Source organism: Hetaerina americana, unplaced genomic scaffold, assembly GCF_022747635.1.
Source record: "Hetaerina americana unplaced genomic scaffold, ioHetAmer1.1.p SCAF_5, whole genome shotgun sequence".
NCBI lineage: Eukaryota > Metazoa > Arthropoda > Insecta > Odonata > Calopterygidae > Hetaerina > Hetaerina americana.
Genome location: NW_027287095.1, coordinates 49,509,150 through 49,529,210, shown reverse-complemented (window position 1 = coordinate 49,529,210; position 20,061 = coordinate 49,509,150). Strand labels below are relative to the sequence as shown.

The 20,061-nt window shown below is 32.3% G+C and overlaps 1 protein-coding gene across 1 annotated transcript; it reads right to left on the bottom strand.

The window, feature by feature from the left end:
* Positions 1–296: 296 nt before the first annotated feature.
* LOC139693666 (copine-8-like) lies at positions 297–20,048 on the bottom strand. The gene is made up of 9 exons (XM_071591905.1): positions 19,912–20,048; positions 18,081–18,348; positions 15,200–15,400; positions 12,965–13,096; positions 12,661–12,789; positions 12,030–12,162; positions 2,367–2,594; positions 2,077–2,255; positions 297–635 (listed from the first exon to the last, which is right to left on the bottom strand). Exons 1-9 carry the CDS (start codon positions 19,992–19,994, stop codon positions 297–299), a joined length of 1,692 nt encoding a protein of 563 aa, XP_071448006.1. The 5' UTR covers positions 19,995–20,048.
* Between the last annotated feature and the right edge of the window lie 13 nt (positions 20,049–20,061).

Sequence of the window (20,061 nt, the reverse complement as noted above, 5' to 3'; positions counted from 1 at the left end):
TAAAGTGGTACAACACAGACTATCACATATCATTATAACCCCATTTATAACCAGATTTATAGATTCAGTTGATAAAGGGAATATTACAGAATGATATCACATATATAAGTGTATGTAGAACAGGCATGTATCTATTATTTAATTTTGGATGATAATCATGGCATGATCAATTCCTTAGTGTATATAAAAAGTACCAAATTTCTTCTCTTTCCATAGAAAAGTTTATCGCATAGTAACAATTGTATTATATTTGATGAACATTTATATTGTATAGGAACCAGACGTCTTCCAATAAATTATAGCAATTCTGGATCAGGTGGTAATAATGTAGGTTCTGCTCCTTCAGGCACTGGCTTTGGCTGTATTTTGTTAGGTATCATGTATGTCAGGAACTGCGTAGGAACTTCAGCTAGAACCTCCTTTGCCAATCTCACCTGAGCTGTCTGTGCATCAATGCCATGATGGAGAAAGTTGCGAAGGGGAACAAACTGCACTATATCACGTACACATCTTGTGCCATTTGGTGCAGTGAGAGGAGAGGTGTCAGAATCCAATTCCTCCATTGTAGAAAAGTCTGCAGAACCCACTCCAACAATTATTATTGACATTGGTAGACAAGATGCATCCACAATGGCCTATGTAACAATAATATTTTTCAATTAAATAAGAATGTCAAATCTCCCTAAATGGTAAAATATCTGACAGAAGTTCAAAATAGCTTCAATCTAAATTAAATGAGCGGTAAGAGATAAACATGCGGCAAGATTGTTATTCAGTGCATACTAATGTATTGTTAAACTTTGATGTTACCAGCCTGGTGTGGAATCCCCCCCCCCCCCCCACGTCACACTCTAGCAGTTGCTTGTGGGATACAATGTAGTGGTAGATGAACTTTTATTCAATTTTCTAGCAGTTAAATGTGATGTTATATATACAGAGTTTTTCCCAATCCATTTTCAATTAATAAATCAAAATATAAATTATCTGCCAAAAAATAATCCCAAGAACCATAAAATAGTTACTGGTCCATTTTGGTATGAGTTATATACGTTATTGACACAAAAGTAAACCATAAAGTTTGCTAAGAATACAGCTGGAAAAAAATGAATGGATTTTTAATATTACTGTGAGTAAATGACTTTAGGATACATTTGTATCATGTTCTTTCATTCTCCACTATTTCTCTACGCTTATCTTGTGTCCTCACAGTTTCAGACATTCCCCTACTTCCTCAGAGATCATAAATCAACTCATAAGTGCTCTTGGCCATGAACACGGAGGTAAAAGTTGTAGGTTCTTGAAAAATTATAATCCTCTACCTCATTCTCTTGGCATGGTTTTGAAGTAGTCAGTGGGAATTCCAGTGAAAAATATTTGTATTTTGAAAGAATATAAAGGTGCATTTTTTACTGTCACAAAGGTATTAATTTATATAAATATATATAGGGAAATGCCATGCATGATCAAATTGTTGACATTATTTACCCTTTTACTCCTGGGTATAATAGTGGTGACCACAAAGGAATACAAATCTTATTCATACACAGTCCCTCCATAACCTCACAAATTGACCTCTACTCTAATTCTTCCTAATCAGATACACAGTTATTTTATAATCATATATAACCAGATGAAGATGGCATAGTCATCATGGTAATGTGACTTCCTCTTTTTCTCTACCCTTTGATTGTTTTCTTTAACACCTTTTGTCCCTCATGCATAACCCGGCCTATTCCCTTATATCTATATCCCTATATAGATGACTAGTTTACCTTGTGTCACTAAAAATAGGTAAAAGTGCTATCATATCAAACTGGTCCTTAAGGATTCCAGTGGATTCTTCGGTAAGTATCTCAGCCCAAAAGTTAACCATTCCTTCTTGGCCCTTTACTTTTCCCACATATTACCCCATTGTCCCTCCTTTCTTATCCATTATAAATATATATTGTTCCTTTGGCCATACTATTGAAACTAACACCACAAGTGAACTTATTAAAACTAAAGCAAAGTAATATAAACTATATTATAAACTACAATAAACTTAACATGTACAAATTACACATCCAGATAGTTTACCTGCACTGTCTTGTTCATGTCTGTGATGACTCCATCTGTCATAATTAGTAGAATAAAGTAGTGGCCTCCATCTCTGTATGTAGCAGCAAATCTGGCAACATGATTTATTACTGGACTAAAGTTAGTTGGACCATATAATTGAACTTTTCTAATGCAGTTATGATATGCTCTCAAAACTCCTGGAAATTAATTTTCTTAAATTTAAACATTATTCAATGGGTGAGAGCCTTGATAACTTTGATTATTTGAATATTGTTTTTTTTAAAGAATTCATGCATTAAAATCCTTGCCTTTTAGACCATGACAGTAAGGATCATCTTTCTTCATGTTAACAAAAAATTCATGAGAAATTCTTCCATCAGGAGGTAGTCTTGCGCCAAACCCAAGGACAGCAAATTCTTTATCATAGGAATAATGCTGAATAATTGAGCCTACAGCTCGAATTCCTATTTCATAGCTATTGGCTTCTTTGCCAATGTAGTGGAGAGAATATGGTGTGTTTGGATCACCATTAGAGCCTAAAGGTGCAATTATAGGTAAAAATATATGTTATTCATCATAATTTATAATAATATTAGGTTTGAAATGAAACAGAAATTCTCTAAGACTTGGTCCAGGGAAATCAAAAATACAGACCAGATAGAAAGAAAACTGACTCCCTTTTAAAAAGCAAAAATAACTGATTTATGCCATAATGCTTAAATTACCTAATAAATCTTAGGTCAAGCATCAGATTGTGGCTGTTTTTTAAATACATAGGAATAATGTATATGTATAAGAAAAACTGAATTTAGTGACTTTAGTTCAAGATTGTAAAGATATTGAGCTTGACTAATGGGCAAAGGCAATTTTAATAGCTTTTTCAAAAGGTTTTTAACTATGGAGCAATAAGGAAATAAACACATGGTACCAATATTTAAATAGCTCTGGAGGATCATATTAATCAAATGCTCAATACTTAAATTATTATTTTAGCCAACATTTTTTTCTTACTTTCAGTTGGATGACTAGTATTGGTTCAGAAATATTACTTTAATATTAGAAATACATAACTTAAATTTGAGCAATGATTTTCTCATTTTTATACAATGCGTATTTGTTATATATTTAGTCACCTTAAAACATCCTCATTGGTAATGGAAATTATGAACTAATCTCTCTTTTGATCTCTTAATCAATCAATATTCCAAATACTTCAATGTTTGCAATGTGTCCTGTTTTTGATATAGTTTACAGCCACTTTTCACTAGTCAATATAGATTAAAAATTATTCCAAACCCCCCATGAAAATGCCAATATTAGACTACCCTTAGCTGCATCCAAATCAGTTGCTAAAAGATGGCTCTCTCAAATTCCCAACCTTCGCTTTTATCATTTAAAAGATGGCTTTTTCGTTCACTCTTCATTAACATTGAAGTGTAACCCTGAAGGATCACGTCAATTTTTTTTCATTTTCTCTCTCACCTTAAGCAATATATTGCATGCACTTGATATTTGATAATTTTAAAATCAATTTTCAGCTACATGATATTCATGTGAACATTAGGTTCCTTGGTGTAAGGCACTTCCATTATTTCCAAAAGCCAATAGCAGTACATAAATTGTATGGACTGCTCTTTTTGGTAGAAAATAATTATTAGTACATTTTAGAATGAATCAATTCATTTTTATATTTTATCTGATAGGTACCCATGTTGTTGTTTAATTCACATCCAGAATAATGAATTGTTAGTATCACAATGGAAATAACTTTTGCTGGTCATAAATTTTGTTACATTTGTATTCAGTACATAGGTGGAAGATGCACTTTATTAACTTGATTATCCCACTTTTATATTATCTCTTTTATAGTTCCCACAAAGTGGACTTTATATCAATGGGGTTTAATGAGATGCATTTTAATTTTGAGGAATTATTTTATTTTCATTAATCATTTCTATTTATAGTTTTATTTCTTCCAATGTATTTTACGTGAATATATTTTAGATCGTTATTATAAGTATACCTGCTTTCATTCCACCAGTCAGCCAACTACAAAACACCACTGACATATTTATTTGATTTTTTTATTCCTTTACCTACAATAAAGTAACTACTATTATTATGTTCCCATAACATATTTAGTCTCCAGATCTCCTGAGATGATGTGGTTATTCTGCATGAGTCGAAGATATTCAAAAGGCAGCTATGGATTAGTTTTCAATGCATCACAACATTTATTTTGAGTGCAACAGCATAAAGTGTATGAAGAACACTTACATTCCTTTCATTAACTAAATCAGAACACCGAGTGATGAAATTATTTACACCTGAACAACATGCTACCAATGCACATATCAGTAAAAAGTTATCATAATTGAATATTTTATTTAACACGAGGAAAATTAATACAGAATATTATTGATCAAATGTCCTTATGGACCATGCAATAAAAATTGCAAGGGCATTTACAATGATGCATTAGAGCCTTTAGGACTAATGCAAGACAATAAAAATGAATTAAAATATGTATATACAACATGGTCATTCACATAATAAAATGAAATTATCCATTAAATAATATAAGCCGTTCTCTGCAACCACTGACCACATTAAATATTGCTAAAGTTTAAAGTGAATTTTCATTAGCCAGAAAGTTTAAGAAGTGTTTGAATGAAGAAGAGAACATATAGATTTAAAAATAGCAAGAAGTGGTGTTAATATAAAAAACATGACAGTAAAATATTTAATAAAATAAAGCATATCTTACTTACATGTGATTTGACAAGATGACCGTCATTATAATTCCACCACAAAAAATAAAAGCTGCCTTTGAAGTACACAATTAAGGATTTTGATGAAAACATCAAGATTTCTAATCACTTATAGAAAGTAGGAATCATTATGAATCAATGAACTTATAATTTATACTAATAGCACCAATGGTGTACGCTCCATATAAGTATAAATAGTTCATTAATTAAATAATAAGAACTCCCCATCAAACTATTACAAATGTAATGTTAACACTAAGTACACAATCATGGAAGTGATCACTCCATAATTGTTACATGGAGTCTTCTGCAAATATAATTGGTATTTCTTGGCTATATATTTTGTTGATAGCTCAATTAAAAACCACTATAATATGCACATTGAGATATGAAAAGTGCATATGAATATATATATCCCTTCCCACTAGCTTTATGTTTTTCTATCCCTTTTCCTAATCTCTACCAGCGTAGAAATATATAATGTTATTTAGATGCATACTGTTTTAGATCATTTTGCTTCTTTTGTTAATGCACCATAAATAATAAAAACTTACAATTAAATGTATACACTCAAATGTTAAATATTAAGCTTCTTACTGACTATTTATGTTATCCTTTACACAATTTAATAAATTTCTCAAAATGCCACATCCTTGTTCACTATGTTTTCTATGCTTACAAACCAACCTGAACATATGGATAAAATCTTAATTATTACCTGAAATCCCTCTTGATTTTTCATGGATGTGAAGTAATTCCAATCTTGAATTAACATCTTAAATTCCAGCATGGAATCCATGGTTCATCTGCCTTTGGTGCATCTCTTTAATTCATGGGCTGTGGCACAAAAATGAGTGCATACACTAACCTGAATACATACAAGTCTAAGGAACAAATATATCTACAACAAATTTTCACTATGCAACTGAGTTAGGTTATTCCTGTGCTTATGTCCTACTAACTAAATCAATCAAAAATTCAGAAGAGAATGTCATCTTGAATATACTGTTTGCTTACTTATACTGGTTATTCACACATACAGAATTTTCTTAACATTATACAAATGTGAGAGAATATAAATCAAAACAAATTTAACATCTATGAAATAGATAACTTTTGATAACATTTTAATTGCTGCATTTCTCCAGTACCTATACACAAGTAACTCATACCAAGTTCTTCTCTTTTCATACATAAACATGACAAAATAATAGAATTAATGGCTAGTCAAATTATTTGATTAATCATGAATGTGGCATATATACTGACATGAGGAAAGGTAAGGAATTACTTCCTCAGACTGTATTTGGAGCCTAATTGGTAAAATATTAAAGCATAGATTTAAAAACCAATAGCAGCAGAGATGTGGGTTGGCAAAAATTATGATTTAACCAAGGTCGCTTTATTGTTTTAATAAGAAATGATAAATGTAATGTCATGTGCAATTATTTTGGAAAAATATGTGATTTGAATTGTAGACACTTGTTGAAAATTATCACCTTAAGCAGTACTTTTATTCATAGCAGCTTTGCCATTTACATCCAAAAACAATTTTACATTATTAGATAAGATAACACACGTCAGCAACATACTGAGAGCTCACTCTCCAGATAGCTAAGAGTAAACTATCAAGATTCCTGAAATTAAACGAATGTTGTGCAGTGATTTAATGGATTTTTGGTGTAAAATGCCTTCCTTCATGAATACTACACCACAACTAAAGATTGAGGCTGACACCAACATTAATAGGAAATTATGCTATGCATCAGACTCTGGGGTGAAATATGTGAGATCTCAGGATGGGTCAAAGGGAAGAAAATGCCCAATTCCTAATTGGGAGAGCCAAGCCTCTATTCGATTCTCTCGAGGTTCCCACTGTTTTCACAGAATAAAATGGGTCTAGATATGGCTGACTAATGAAATGCTCCATCATTGTGGTTCTCTGTGTCAGGGTGATCATGTCTGTGAGGCTGAGGGTAAGAAGTCTCTAATAGGGAACTTCATGGAGCATCTTCAAAGCAAAAAAAAGCCTATGCACTCATGTACCAGAGACATCCAAGGGCGATTGGGAAAACTGATGGGTCAGGCTGAGTGTCATTCATGAACTACATACAGCAGCGGTAAGATGTAGTCTTGGGTGCTGCTTTATGGTACAGTGGAAAAGAGTAGCAGTAGTTACCAGAGTAGATGACCATCAGTGAAGGTCATCTGCACGATTAGAGATAAGTAGGTAACTTGGTAGGGGTAGGATGCTCGGTGTAGTGAGTGGAGTGAAACCCAGAACCAGCATTAGCCTACTCTTAACAAGGGTCAATAGTTTTATGCCCCATCTGATGAATACACTCAACTTGAACATACCATTCCCCACATGAAGTGCTTTCCAAAGAACACCAAAAGTAGGTATCAGGATACTCCAGACAAATCCTACCATATCTAGGATTCAAACCCAGGCCCTTTGGATGACAAGCCAGCACATACAAGCCACCAGGATTTGAACCTAGGCCTTGAGGGTGTGAAGCCAGTGCATTACCCATCACACCATTCTGATTCTCTGGCAGAAAAGAGTTCCGAAAAAAGGTGCCAGGAGCTAACTTGAACACATACACATAGAGGACAGCCTGTACATGTATTACAGAGCCAATGAACATGAAAAAGCAGGATACTTCTGATGTTAGTACTGGAGACCCTCCTTGATCTGACTACAATATACTTGGGAGACAGGTGAGAGGGCTGAAGTTATTCATCTTGAGTATACAGATCAGTGCTATAACAAAGGAATAATTTCTGATCATGGAAAAGTTTTGACAGCATTCAGGAAGTCAAGGGAGTGAGATGGAATCATAGAATACCATAACTTTAAATCCCCTTTCCATTCGGAGAGCAAAGGAATAGTGAGGGGGAAATGAAACTCCAGATGTCAGTAGGGGATAATACATCTGTTGATTAACTTGAATAACCTTCATTTTGCATGTGTGATATCTGTGTAAGCCAATGAAATGCTCATAAATTTTCTCAATGTTGTGAAGGCTTCTTTTACGATTTTATGTCACTATTAATTGCAGTAATCAACCTGAAGGTTGGTTTGATAGATGATTGTATGGTGCCATTTTACACTGATTTTCCAGTACTATCTGGCGTCAAAATAATCAAATAGCTTGAGTGAAGCCAGGAACATCAATAGAGACAACGTAAATGCGTTGTTCATAACTTGAAGCACTAAGCTATACTTGATTTGAACCACTAAGCACATAACTTGAACCACCACCACAGCATTAATTGAAATGCACAAAGTTTTACCGAAAGAATTTTGCCATGGCTAGAACCAAGGATTTTGGTCAACAGGCAATTGGATGTGATATGAACTCCCATTTTTTTCTTAAAAAATTACTTTGGAATACTTGAAAATCATATGAGAAAAATCATGAATTTTGGTAGTGTAACCAATTCCTTTTAATATAAAAATTACTTCAAAGACATGACTCGTGCTAAATCTATCAGCCAAATATCAATACAAAGATATCTAATAAATGCATGTTAGTGCTGCATTAAGTCATGTTCTTGTGATAGTTAAGAGACAAAAAGCTTCCAATAATTTTGATATGCATATAAAGAGATATACCATTCAGTAAAAACTTGGGCTCACTATTTGAAAGTTTGTCAAAAATTATGTTAATAAATACAATTAAATGCATCTCAAACATTTAAAATTGCAAATACATCTCAAATTACAAAATAATACATACGTATATGAAAAGGTTATACAGTCACAGGCAATTTGTTTCAATGAAAAATTTATATAAATTAGGTATGTAACACCATTTTTATGAAAACAACTACATAGGTATAAATGAAGCTGATGACTGCAAATGAAAAGTTTAGTATTATAGCAGTGCTAAATATACATGTACGGTAAATCTTGTTCATTCCTGTATCATTTGACTCAAGTTGAGTAATCAGATGGTAACAGTGTAAGCCCTTGTCAGCATAAATCATATTGAAATTTTTAAATTTCATGTAAAGTTAAAGAGAAACTACAAGAATGTTCTTCTAGTACCAGGATAGGTATCAGTTATACTACAACTACTAGAAAGTTCTTAGTATTCATTAACAAGGGTTTACTTTCAGTATCATCATTTACTCGTGCAAGTGCAAATGTGCATATAGATGTCACCATAACAAATTTATAAGCCATTACGACATTTAACTTTTGAATTGAGCCATTAAACCATAAACTATCTGCATACTTCAAAATAAAAATGGAAAATATTTTACTCTAACTTTATTAACTATTAAGCTAACAAAAAGGCTAAATATTAATAGAGAAGTGAGTCAAGAGTTTGGAGGCTTTCAATATACTTCCAGGTATTTATGGATCACTTTCTACTAAGGAAAATAACTTGGATATTACCTTCAACATTTGCAAGCAAGACAATTTCTAGAAAACTAATTTGAGTTTATTATAATACCCATCCTAAATCCAATATCCTATTGATTTTTCTCCTACATTTACATTACTCTGTCAGGAAATGTATGCTGACATTACTCTGGTGCCTGCATCTGAGGAGATCATCTTAGTTTCGCTGTCTTTAGAAAAAACTGGCAACATTCGGAAAAGTATTTCTTTACAAAATTTAGCCATTATATCCATATATTTTTAACCTAATGAATCTCTAAAAATTCTAGCAATTCTAAAAATGCTTTGTTAGAAATATTTAGAATATTATGAACTACTGAATAAATATTTCTGCCAAAATGGGTTAAGGAAATAAAAAGTCATTGTTTGTGTTTTATAAACATTTATTAAGTCATTGAGACATATATATCTATACACACGATTAAATAACCAAAAAAATAATTTAAATCTTCTCTAATCAAAAACTATTTTGGATTTTGACTGTGATACTACTGTTTTTGATCTCATTTCCTAGATAGTAATAGTAATTTGACACATGATAATTTTTTCTATTGATGCATTCAAAAAGAACATGTTATTGAAGAATAAGTTTTACCGTCATAAATATCAAACAAATCATTACTATATTATAATAATTACACAGTCAAATTATTACTAAAAATATACATAAAATATTAAACAAAATCTTATTTTATGACAAGAAACCAAAATAGTTGTGATAACTTAAAGGAAAGAAATTTCAATGAATGAGGTATCACTTGGTCATTTGAAAATATTATATATGCACAACGCTAATCCAAATATATGGCTTAATAGCTCCATTAATCAAAGTTATTTGGAAATAAAAGGAATATACATATATACATAATTATGTGCAATAAAGCATAAAAATAATTAGTGCCGCAAAAACTTGTTAGTACTCATTGAATAAATGAGGTTAAAATTTATGATATAATTATTTTATGAATGATATTTTTGGCATGTACTGTGCTGTGATTAATTGAATGCAAATGTTAGTGAAAGTGATTGAGTATTAAAAAATAACTATTTATTTGTTAGCTGTAGTGTACAGTAAGAATTACAAAACTTTTGTGTCTTGTGCATATAGGTATTTTAAAGAGTGTTCAACAATGCATGTAATTCAAATAATTAAATTTGTGAATACGCTATATGAAGTAAACCCCTGCTAGTAAGAACTATAAGAATGCAATTTTCCATAAAACAAAAAAAATTGCACCCCGAAAGCTATGTATCCATCGGTAAATACTATGAGTACGACACAAATTTTATTAAAGAAAAAGAATATTCTTGCCTCATTTAATTGGCAAACAAGGGTTTACTCCAAATATAAGCAAGATCAATGCATAAAAACCTTGCATTTATACAGTGCAACAATGGATTCACATCACACATAGACTGCCTTTTGCAAAGTTGATACTACTCATACCATAAAGGTTTAATAAATCAATGCACTCCTTCCATTAGAAATTATTTATAAATATCTAAAAATACTTCGATTACAGAATTTAGAGTGCCAAACATTTAATTAAATCTCTACAATGTTATTTCTATAGACTTACTTGCACTTATTTAATCTACTGTGTCAGTAAAAAAGTGTTCATAATCTAATATCCTGGTGAATATGGATTACTGTCTATTAAATACAGTAAAATCTCATGCAATATCCATTATGCTGAGCATATAGCATTAGTAAAGCTTTAATTATCCACTCAAGTTCATGTTATGCAAGTATTCCCGAGTCTTTGAAAGTAAGCACTTTATCATTCATTTCGTTTATTTTTTTCTATAACTTTCATTTAGTGATGGCCAAAGTGCACATTTAAAACAAAGTAAATGTTTCCTTCCTATTTCAATTAGGTGGAAGACGAAGCTACTGCATGAGTATCTACTGCATATAAATGGAGTTATCATAGTGAGTAATTTTTAATGTAATAATCTTCTTAAAGTTGAAAATTTTAAATTTAATTTTAATGCTGTTATTATTCTTGCAGTTTGGATTAATGCATAATTAAGCAAAGACAGGTGTAAAAACTACTGTATTATTTTTTTGTTGAATGAGACTAATTAAAAATATAAAATTTTAGCAAAGACCATTCCATAGGTACCTACATACAAAATTATGAAATAAAAAACCGAAGATTTAATTCAATATATTATTTGGACAAGTTTATTTATGGCCCATTTCAGCACATTTTGCAGAAAGGACATAGATGAGAAGGCTAGGAAGAGACACTGATTATGAAAGAACTTTAAAGCCAAGAATGAATTAATGTATTTTCTATATTGTTATTAACATATGGAAAGCTATGAATATGGAAAAAAATAACAGAATAAAACTTTGGCATTATTCAGAGATTTAATATACTTGTTTTATATTTCCAGACGATTTATTCATTATAGAATGTTTTTTGCCTTCCCTATGTTATTTTTTTCCCAAATTTTTCACAACCTATGCTGAGCACAAAATTAGGAGATCTGATGATGAATCCAGCATAAGACACAACAAAATCAGAGAATAAAATAATTTACATACTGTGGCACAGAGAAGCTAAAAACATTTTATAACTTATTATATTACTCGCAATTAATCATAACAATTTCCTGGAGAGATGGTTGATTATTAATGTGGACATTTTAATCAAGCATCATCCTTAGTATTCGAAACTCATATAGGTTTATATTTCATGGTCATTGTAATTTTTGGACAAGTATATATGTATTTAGCCATATTAAATATAAAAACTAACACTTAATAAATATTTTACCTGTGAAGTCAATTGCAAAAGTGCAATGCAATTGAGTACCACCTTTGATATATTCCATGAATGAGTTTATTTTTTGCATCTGAAAGAAGGTGAGAAATATTTCACCTGAATCCATATAATTTCGGTTCTTTTCCTGAAATAGAATTTGATTTTATACTATGTGATCATTCAAGAAAATACAATTCAAAGCAAATAAATAAAAAGAAATGTTTCCTAAATAGCTAATACACATTACTGTAGCATAAATGAGGACAGGTTAATAAAGTTGAGATTAATCTCAACATTAGGCAACAATAAATGAAGTGACAATATGTAATCGAGAACTATGTATGTACTACCTATTTATTAAAATTAAATGACTTTATCCTATTTTAGCCTTTGCTGAACTAATTGAAGCCAAAATAATTGACCCATTTTTAACAATTTGTTCAAATAAATCTCAAAAAAATTATCTGCAATGATGTTTTCACTGTATTTCATCTCATGCTCTGTCCTTCATTACATCAACTACTTTGAAAGTTCCATTCTCAAATAAATAACATGAAATATAAATAATTTTTTTCAACCTTAAATCAACTGAATGCATTTACAGAAGGCAGCCCTAGAACAATAATGCAATGTTTGATATTACCCTTTTCTCCTTGTTGATAAGTCGATAAACATTTTTAGGGCATGGGCCATCACTTAAGTCCCTCAGAGTTGTTTCAAATTCTCCAAGACGAATTGCATTCCCAGCCCTGTTCCATTCATAACATTCCACCTAGACCAGAGGAAAGAAACTTTTTCTTAAATAGCATGTAAAACAATGTTCTCAAAACATACTTGAAATCCACAAATAACAGTAAGAACAAATTTAAATTTAACATACACTACACGGCTTAACATAAGTGCATAAAGAAATATCCAACATTATTTAACCAATTAATTGAGCTCACCTTAATGGTCCTATCAAAATCTCCATTACATAAGTTTCTTACAGGAAGAGTGAATCTTTTCCAGACTGGATTAAGGGTTGCTCTCTGAACTTCAGTTTTGTACACCACAATATATTCGCCTGATTCGATGACCTGAGAGAAATAAAACACACTCAACTGGTAAAATGAACACCTGGCATTCTAGCTTAATAAACTGGCCATTTCCTGATGAATATGATTTTAAAATAGCATTTAACAGCCATTATTATGGGAAGTGTTACTTCCTGAACTTAGAGTAATACCCAGCATACATACTAATGTATACTCATGATACTTTCTTATAGTATACATTTTTTAAAGCTGGACAAGGGAATTTATTTAAATTGCAAAAAATCCCAATATACATAGTATTGGCTAGAGGATAAAAATTAGGTTTAAATGTAATCAAATTGGAAAATACTAGATTTTTTTATGAGTTCAGGACTATTACAACACTGGCTTTTTTGTTCATGTGGATGTTTAATTTAGGGAAGCTAAAGTTTGATGTTAAATTCAAGTGTACTGTAGGTATTTAGTCATAAAAATTCATAAAATGTTATCATTAAAATATTATGATAAAATGTAAAGTTTTATAACGATGTCTGCAGTGGTAGGTTGGTAATTACCACTGGAAAAAATGAGTACTGCAATGAAATTGTACTGTAATGAAAAAGTACTGTATTGGAAATATTTTAAGCATGAGTTCCCTCCTCAGGTGCAACAATCTATTCAATTTACCTGTATTCTTGTTGATTGGACCACAATTATAAAATTAGAAAAAGATTATGCCAGGGTTATTAGATTTAAAACCTCCATTCTTCCGAAAAAATATCTGATGGCAACAACGAAGGTCTTAACTCAACTCAAACATTTACCACTCCTTTTTATTGGTGTTCACAGCCATACACTGGTAGGATTTACATACGGACTTTTATAACTAGAAATAGTTTGGCTACAATACAGTCATACTGAAGAAAGTACATTGCCAATGCATAGATAATACCTTATTTTTTGAAGAGATTACCTATTGTGACCTGGACATTTTGATGATAATTTGTAGAATGGCAGGTTTGATTGTCATGTTGCAAAATTATACCTAAGTACCATGCCTTGTTCTTTTAGGGCCTATAATATTGGGGGAGCAGACTTTCCCTCTAATCTGCTTATTAAGAGTTCATCATAAATCCTACTGTATCTGTACTGACTGTATCTTCACTTGAATAATAATAATAATAATACTTTATTCATTTTAAAAATGGTACAACCATATTAAATGTCGTCAATATAAGTATTATTTAACATATAAACATACTTTGAAGAAGTTATGCTCAGAACTAGAAGAAGTTATGCTCATAGAATACTAGATAGCAAGAATACTAGAAGAAGTTATGCTCAGAACTGAAAGGCACCCGGAAAGATGTACTAAAATGCATTAATATATCTCTTGAACAAATGCAGGTAAATACGTAAGAATGGTAAAAATTTGAAGTCATTTCCATTGCCATCTGCATAGGATTCGAATACCAACATCATTTTCCATCTCCAAAAGCTACCTTCAATCTGGAAAGCATCCCATGACTGTTGAACTTCCCATGAATGATTGATCTACAGTGCTTCTTATGGAAAATATAAATTGAAGCCCCTTTCCCTAAGTTACTTTGTTCTTTTACTTGAACAACAGGAAAAAGGTACGGAAAACAGTAAAACTTGCGGTGTTATATCACCAAAATCCTTCGGGGACAAGGGGTCTCCCAAGTAATAAAAGCAGTAGCAGAGTATGGGGTTTAAGCTGGCCTGAAAACACCATGCTGTGGCAACTGTGCTATCATGGCATCTGAAATCTGCAGCATGGCACAAACTCACCTTCCACCATTGACCATATACACTGGTAACAATCATACATGCAAGAGACAGCCCCAAGGCAGTCCATGCATAAGCACTCAAACTGCCCACCACCACACAACTGGATATATGTATCTCATATGGGTGTGAGCCAACCTAATTGATGTTAATGAACAGTTCTTGGTTTTTACAAAGTCAATTTTATGCAATTGTTTTTAAGTTAATTTAACTTTGTACTTATGTATATAAACGCTTGGGTTAAAGACTTAAGCAATTCAACGTTTTTTTAGTAGAAATTCATAAACTTTTCTGTCAGGCTGATCTATATGGCTTTAAAAGATGCATTCTATTTTACTAATAGATATATATACTTACCTTTGTCAAAACAAGAAAGGGACTACGTTTAACGAAAAAGCATTTTTTCTCCAGCCGACGCCCCTCAAACTGCAGGCGGACATTATCTCGGACTACTGCTAGCTCTTCAACACTCAGTATGATAGATCCATAGTTTCCCTCAACTTTATATTCAGTTTCACTTCCAGACAAAGGCATCTTAACTTTTCCCTTAGATATAAGCTGTAAATCAGAAAACAATTCCTTATTTGCAAACAAAAAATCGGACAATTTATTCATACATACATATCGTATCTCCAGGAAACGATTTTACTTAATGATTCTCAACATGGATTTCATCTATCTAAGTTGACTCTGTCTGGCTGCTTTCACCTGTTGAACAATATACTCATGTACTAGATAAAGGCCTTCTCAGCAGTGGGAAATTTAATGACTTGACAAGGGCTTACGACAGCATAAATCATGCATTACACATTCAAAAACTTTTGTACATTTCAGTGTTTAATTCTTGGACTCCCACTATTCATAATTTTTATGAATGCTAGTTATGGCTAAATGGTGTTCTTCTAATAATTTATTTTTGTATAAAAAGGAAATATCACACCCTCAATTTCACATGAAGAAATTCTCACCACTGCTGAGTCCCCAAATTAAGCTACATGACTCTCACTTCAGGAGAGACCAGACAGCAGTCTCTTGGTCTCTGAGTCTAAAACACTATAGAGAGTTAGACCAAAAAAGTGTCAACTGGTGTTTTTATGTTTCATCATTGTCATTAAGTTCTCAGCCATGATGTAATAATGTTGTATTTTTCTTAAGTGCCATTGAGTTTATGCCAACATTTTTTGGTGTAGTTCACTTTATTCAAAATGGGTATTTTCCATACAAAAGAGGGGTACCTAGGGAATACCTGTACTTGGGAATACCATACTGATCTCAAGATTGATCATTATTAAATCTTTGTAAAACGACCATTTCCATGCTTGCACATTTTGCACTTGGGAAATGCGACAGACAAAATAACATTCAGCTTGTGACTAATGAATGTCAATATGACCATGACTTTTATTATTATACATAGTGAGGATTGTAGACTGAAAACCTGTCAGCAAGGTGTATTCAAAGGGGTATCAAAAATGTATAATAAACTCCCACTTTATATGAAATCTTCTCCTATAGCCAGAATCTTTAAAAAAAGACTATTTTGCCTAACCAGACCACTGGTATATTTTCCTATTATATTGAACTCTATCAATGCATACGTATTTAATCTTTGTGATTTTTTTTTAATTTCTCAATTACTAGATGAAAAAAACATCAGTTATAAGATGGAAACTTAATTTCATATGATGGATTTCAGAGTTTTTACTTAAAATTTAAATATTCCCGAAGTCCAATTTTTTTTATTTGGGAGTACAGGAAATGAAGGAGGTGATAAAATATTGCACCCATATGAACAAGACAAGTCTTTAAGCATTAATGAAAAATCTTTAAGCATTAGTGTAAAGTTGCTCAAGTTCTATGTAATATACATATGCTTGGGATCCAAAGAAGCAACCTGGCTGAGCTTCAGTTTCAGAGTTATTACAGAATCAAACACCACTAGTAAGAGTCATCCTCATGAGCACTTAGGGTAATAAACAGGTCTTGCATCAATTTGCAGAAAAAGATGACATTTCAAGTCCACATTCAACAAATGACATTCTAACATTCTGTCAGACTCATTGAAGACAAAAGGACAACATATGCTCCTACTTCTTTGGGGGAAAGATAGTTACTCCACCAAAACATTCCACCTACAGAAGAGAGCTGTGAAAGTTATCCCAGAGTGATACTACAGACCTTCACTTTTAACCTCACTTTCAATATTTAGGAATATTTCCCCAACCATACCTATACACGCTCCTTTTGGCCTCATTTGTAAGGAAATATCCCCACCTATTTTCCAAAATTTTAAGTATCACTAATGTGATACTCGAAACATGACATACACAGAGTGGTGAAAAGCCAAAAGGGCCCCTGAAATATAGTATAGTGTCCATTGTTTACAGTAAAATCCACACTTTTACCCGAAAACCTACTTGATGAAGATATGGCAATTACAGTCACCCAGTGATCCTAAATGGCTGAAGACATATTTATCTTTAAAATTGTTACCAACAACAAGTGTGCATTATTATTTCTTCATATTTGTATATAATATAATGATTGATAATAATCCACACACATAATTGACTAAAGGATTTAAATAATTTGTTATCATAGTTATCACAAAAGCAGGACTGTCCTGCAAAAAGGAAATTTTCTGCTCAGTTTACTCAAATTACCATCACCGACAGTGCATTATGGAAGAAGGAAATATTCCCTAACAATGCTGCACAATGGAATTCCTTCTTGCCAATCCAAACCAATACACCTCATCAAAAAAGTAAGGATGGGGAGCATATAAGTCTGATGTTGGATATAAGGCAAACCCAATTTGTTGACTGAGCTGTGCACAGTGCATCTGGCATCATATGAGCTTATAGCATCAACTTTTTGGCTTTAACTTTCTACAATAGTGTTTTGGATGTCAGGCAAAAAAAGCTCAGCTTTTCTGAATGCAGAACAAGTGATTAATTGGGTGTTTGTGAGTAGGTGAGTTTTACTCTTCTGAAGAGGAGATATATAACTTTTAGAATATGATGAAAAATTTCTTTGGGCCTGGTATGGTGTCATGTTAGGCGTGCCTCATTAATATAAAAAATTACTTCAAACAGTAGCTTCAAATACTACTAAAATGTTATAACGTAAATTTAGGAATTTAAATTGATATGTATTCAACCATCTTCTCAAGTAATATTACCTTTCAATTAAAAATATATATAATCAAAATTTATATTTCCAAATGGTTAGTACATACTTGGCCCAGTGTGCAAGCAGCCATCCCTAGAAAGTCATGCTTTGATAAGTCATCACTTTTGGCATCCAGGTCATATACTTTGAACATCATGGGCTGTTCTTCTTCAAAATGATATGGAATTATGACTTTTTTGGCAAAATCTGGATCGTGGCAATTTTCAATTCCTTCTGTTCTACTCAATTCCAGCCATCTATTATCACCAAATATTTTATGGAATGTTACAACCATTGGATCAGACTTGGATAAAAGATCTTTCCTAAGCAACCCTCTGAAAAGCAAAAAATGTAGTGACTATGATATCTGAAACCATTATGGAAATATTATATGCATGCTAATTCAGAAATAAAATTAATTTTTAGAATGTTCATTCTGCAATATATCTATTAGGCTTACTGAAAACTCTAAGATACAATCAAAACCCTAATTCATGAATAAGAGTGACACATTTAATATCTTAACATGGTAAGAAGTAATGCTGAAAAGAATGTTTCCTGGATATAGAACTATAAATGCTAACTTTGTCTTTATTTTGGAAAAGATGACTAGGATGCTGAAGCATCTTGCTTAAGTAACTTGATTTCTTAATTAGTTGTATAATTCAGTAAAATATGTAAAAATGATTTCCATTGTTGGGATAATTAATGATTTTTGCCAGGGGTAGGCATTTGTAAAATATAAATTGTTTGCTGGAAAAGAATAATAAAATTTTCGTACATGGAATATAATAAATACTGTTTATTTAAGTCCATGACATTTTCAGAAGCTCCTATTTACATGAATACATAGCCTAAACACTGCTTTTTGGGTAGGCTAACAAGAAAAGCTCAGTTTTCTAGAGAGAATTTATTTCCTCTATCTAGCCACATTATTACATGTCTTCCCCTTTCACATGTATACACGCTCTTCTATTCTTGAAAGTCAAAATATTCCTGGAGTGGAGAGGTAGTATTCATCTTTAACTGTATTCTCCTTTGACTTTCTCAATGTATCTTAAAAATGTAGATGTCCATACTTAAGTATATCCAGTCCATCCGATTAACGTTCTTTAATAATTATTTAATTCCGCGCCCTACCTTTCACATTTTTATCATAAAAACCTGATACACACTACATTAAACTTTTCTTTAATTTGGCACATTCTTCCTTTCATTTAATATAAAATGCCCATTCTTTTCCTTCCCTTCCTCATTTGCCTAACGTTCTCCCCTCAATCACCGTCCTCAACAAGCCAACGTTCCTTTATTTTATCGATATCATTACTGCTACGGCATCACGGACAGCTCTCCCCTGAAACCAAACTGATATTTCCCCGAGTAATCTTTTACCATACTCTCCATCATTTTATAGACGATCCTATGTGCCACCACAGTGGCGTGTGAAATCAAATTATAGTTCCATAGTACGCCTAGTCACTCAGGGCTGCGTTTCCCTTTACTGGGGCGAGAAAAAAACTGAATTGACGAAATCTATCCGCCACATTCTTCCCTCATAAATGTAACGACTGAACTCCTAAAAAAATTTCTTTCACGTTTCACTATTCCTTTAAGTAGTCCAGGGTGGACGTGATCTATCCAGACAGCCTTATCTAGTTTAAATTCGCTCATTATTGTCATATGTCAAGAAATTTATTATTTTAAAAACTATATTCAAACTCAAGATTACTTGCAACGGTACGCATACGTACATGAATGTTTTGAGGACATAAGAAATCACCTTGTAGCAGGTCGCAAGGTTGTTATGAGAATGGTAGGTAATTAAACTGAAATTTTACTGGATTATATGGAACTCAATACACACTAGAAAATAAATCAGCTAGTGCATGTAATTTTACCTGCATGATATCGACAGCTCAACTTCACTCGCTGGGAGAGCTGCCGTCCCCGGTGTAAATGAGGAGATATCCCAGTCTTTCATTACATTTACTACGTTTGAGATAGCCACATTGAAGCCTTAAAGGACGACTCGACGCAAATTTCCACGG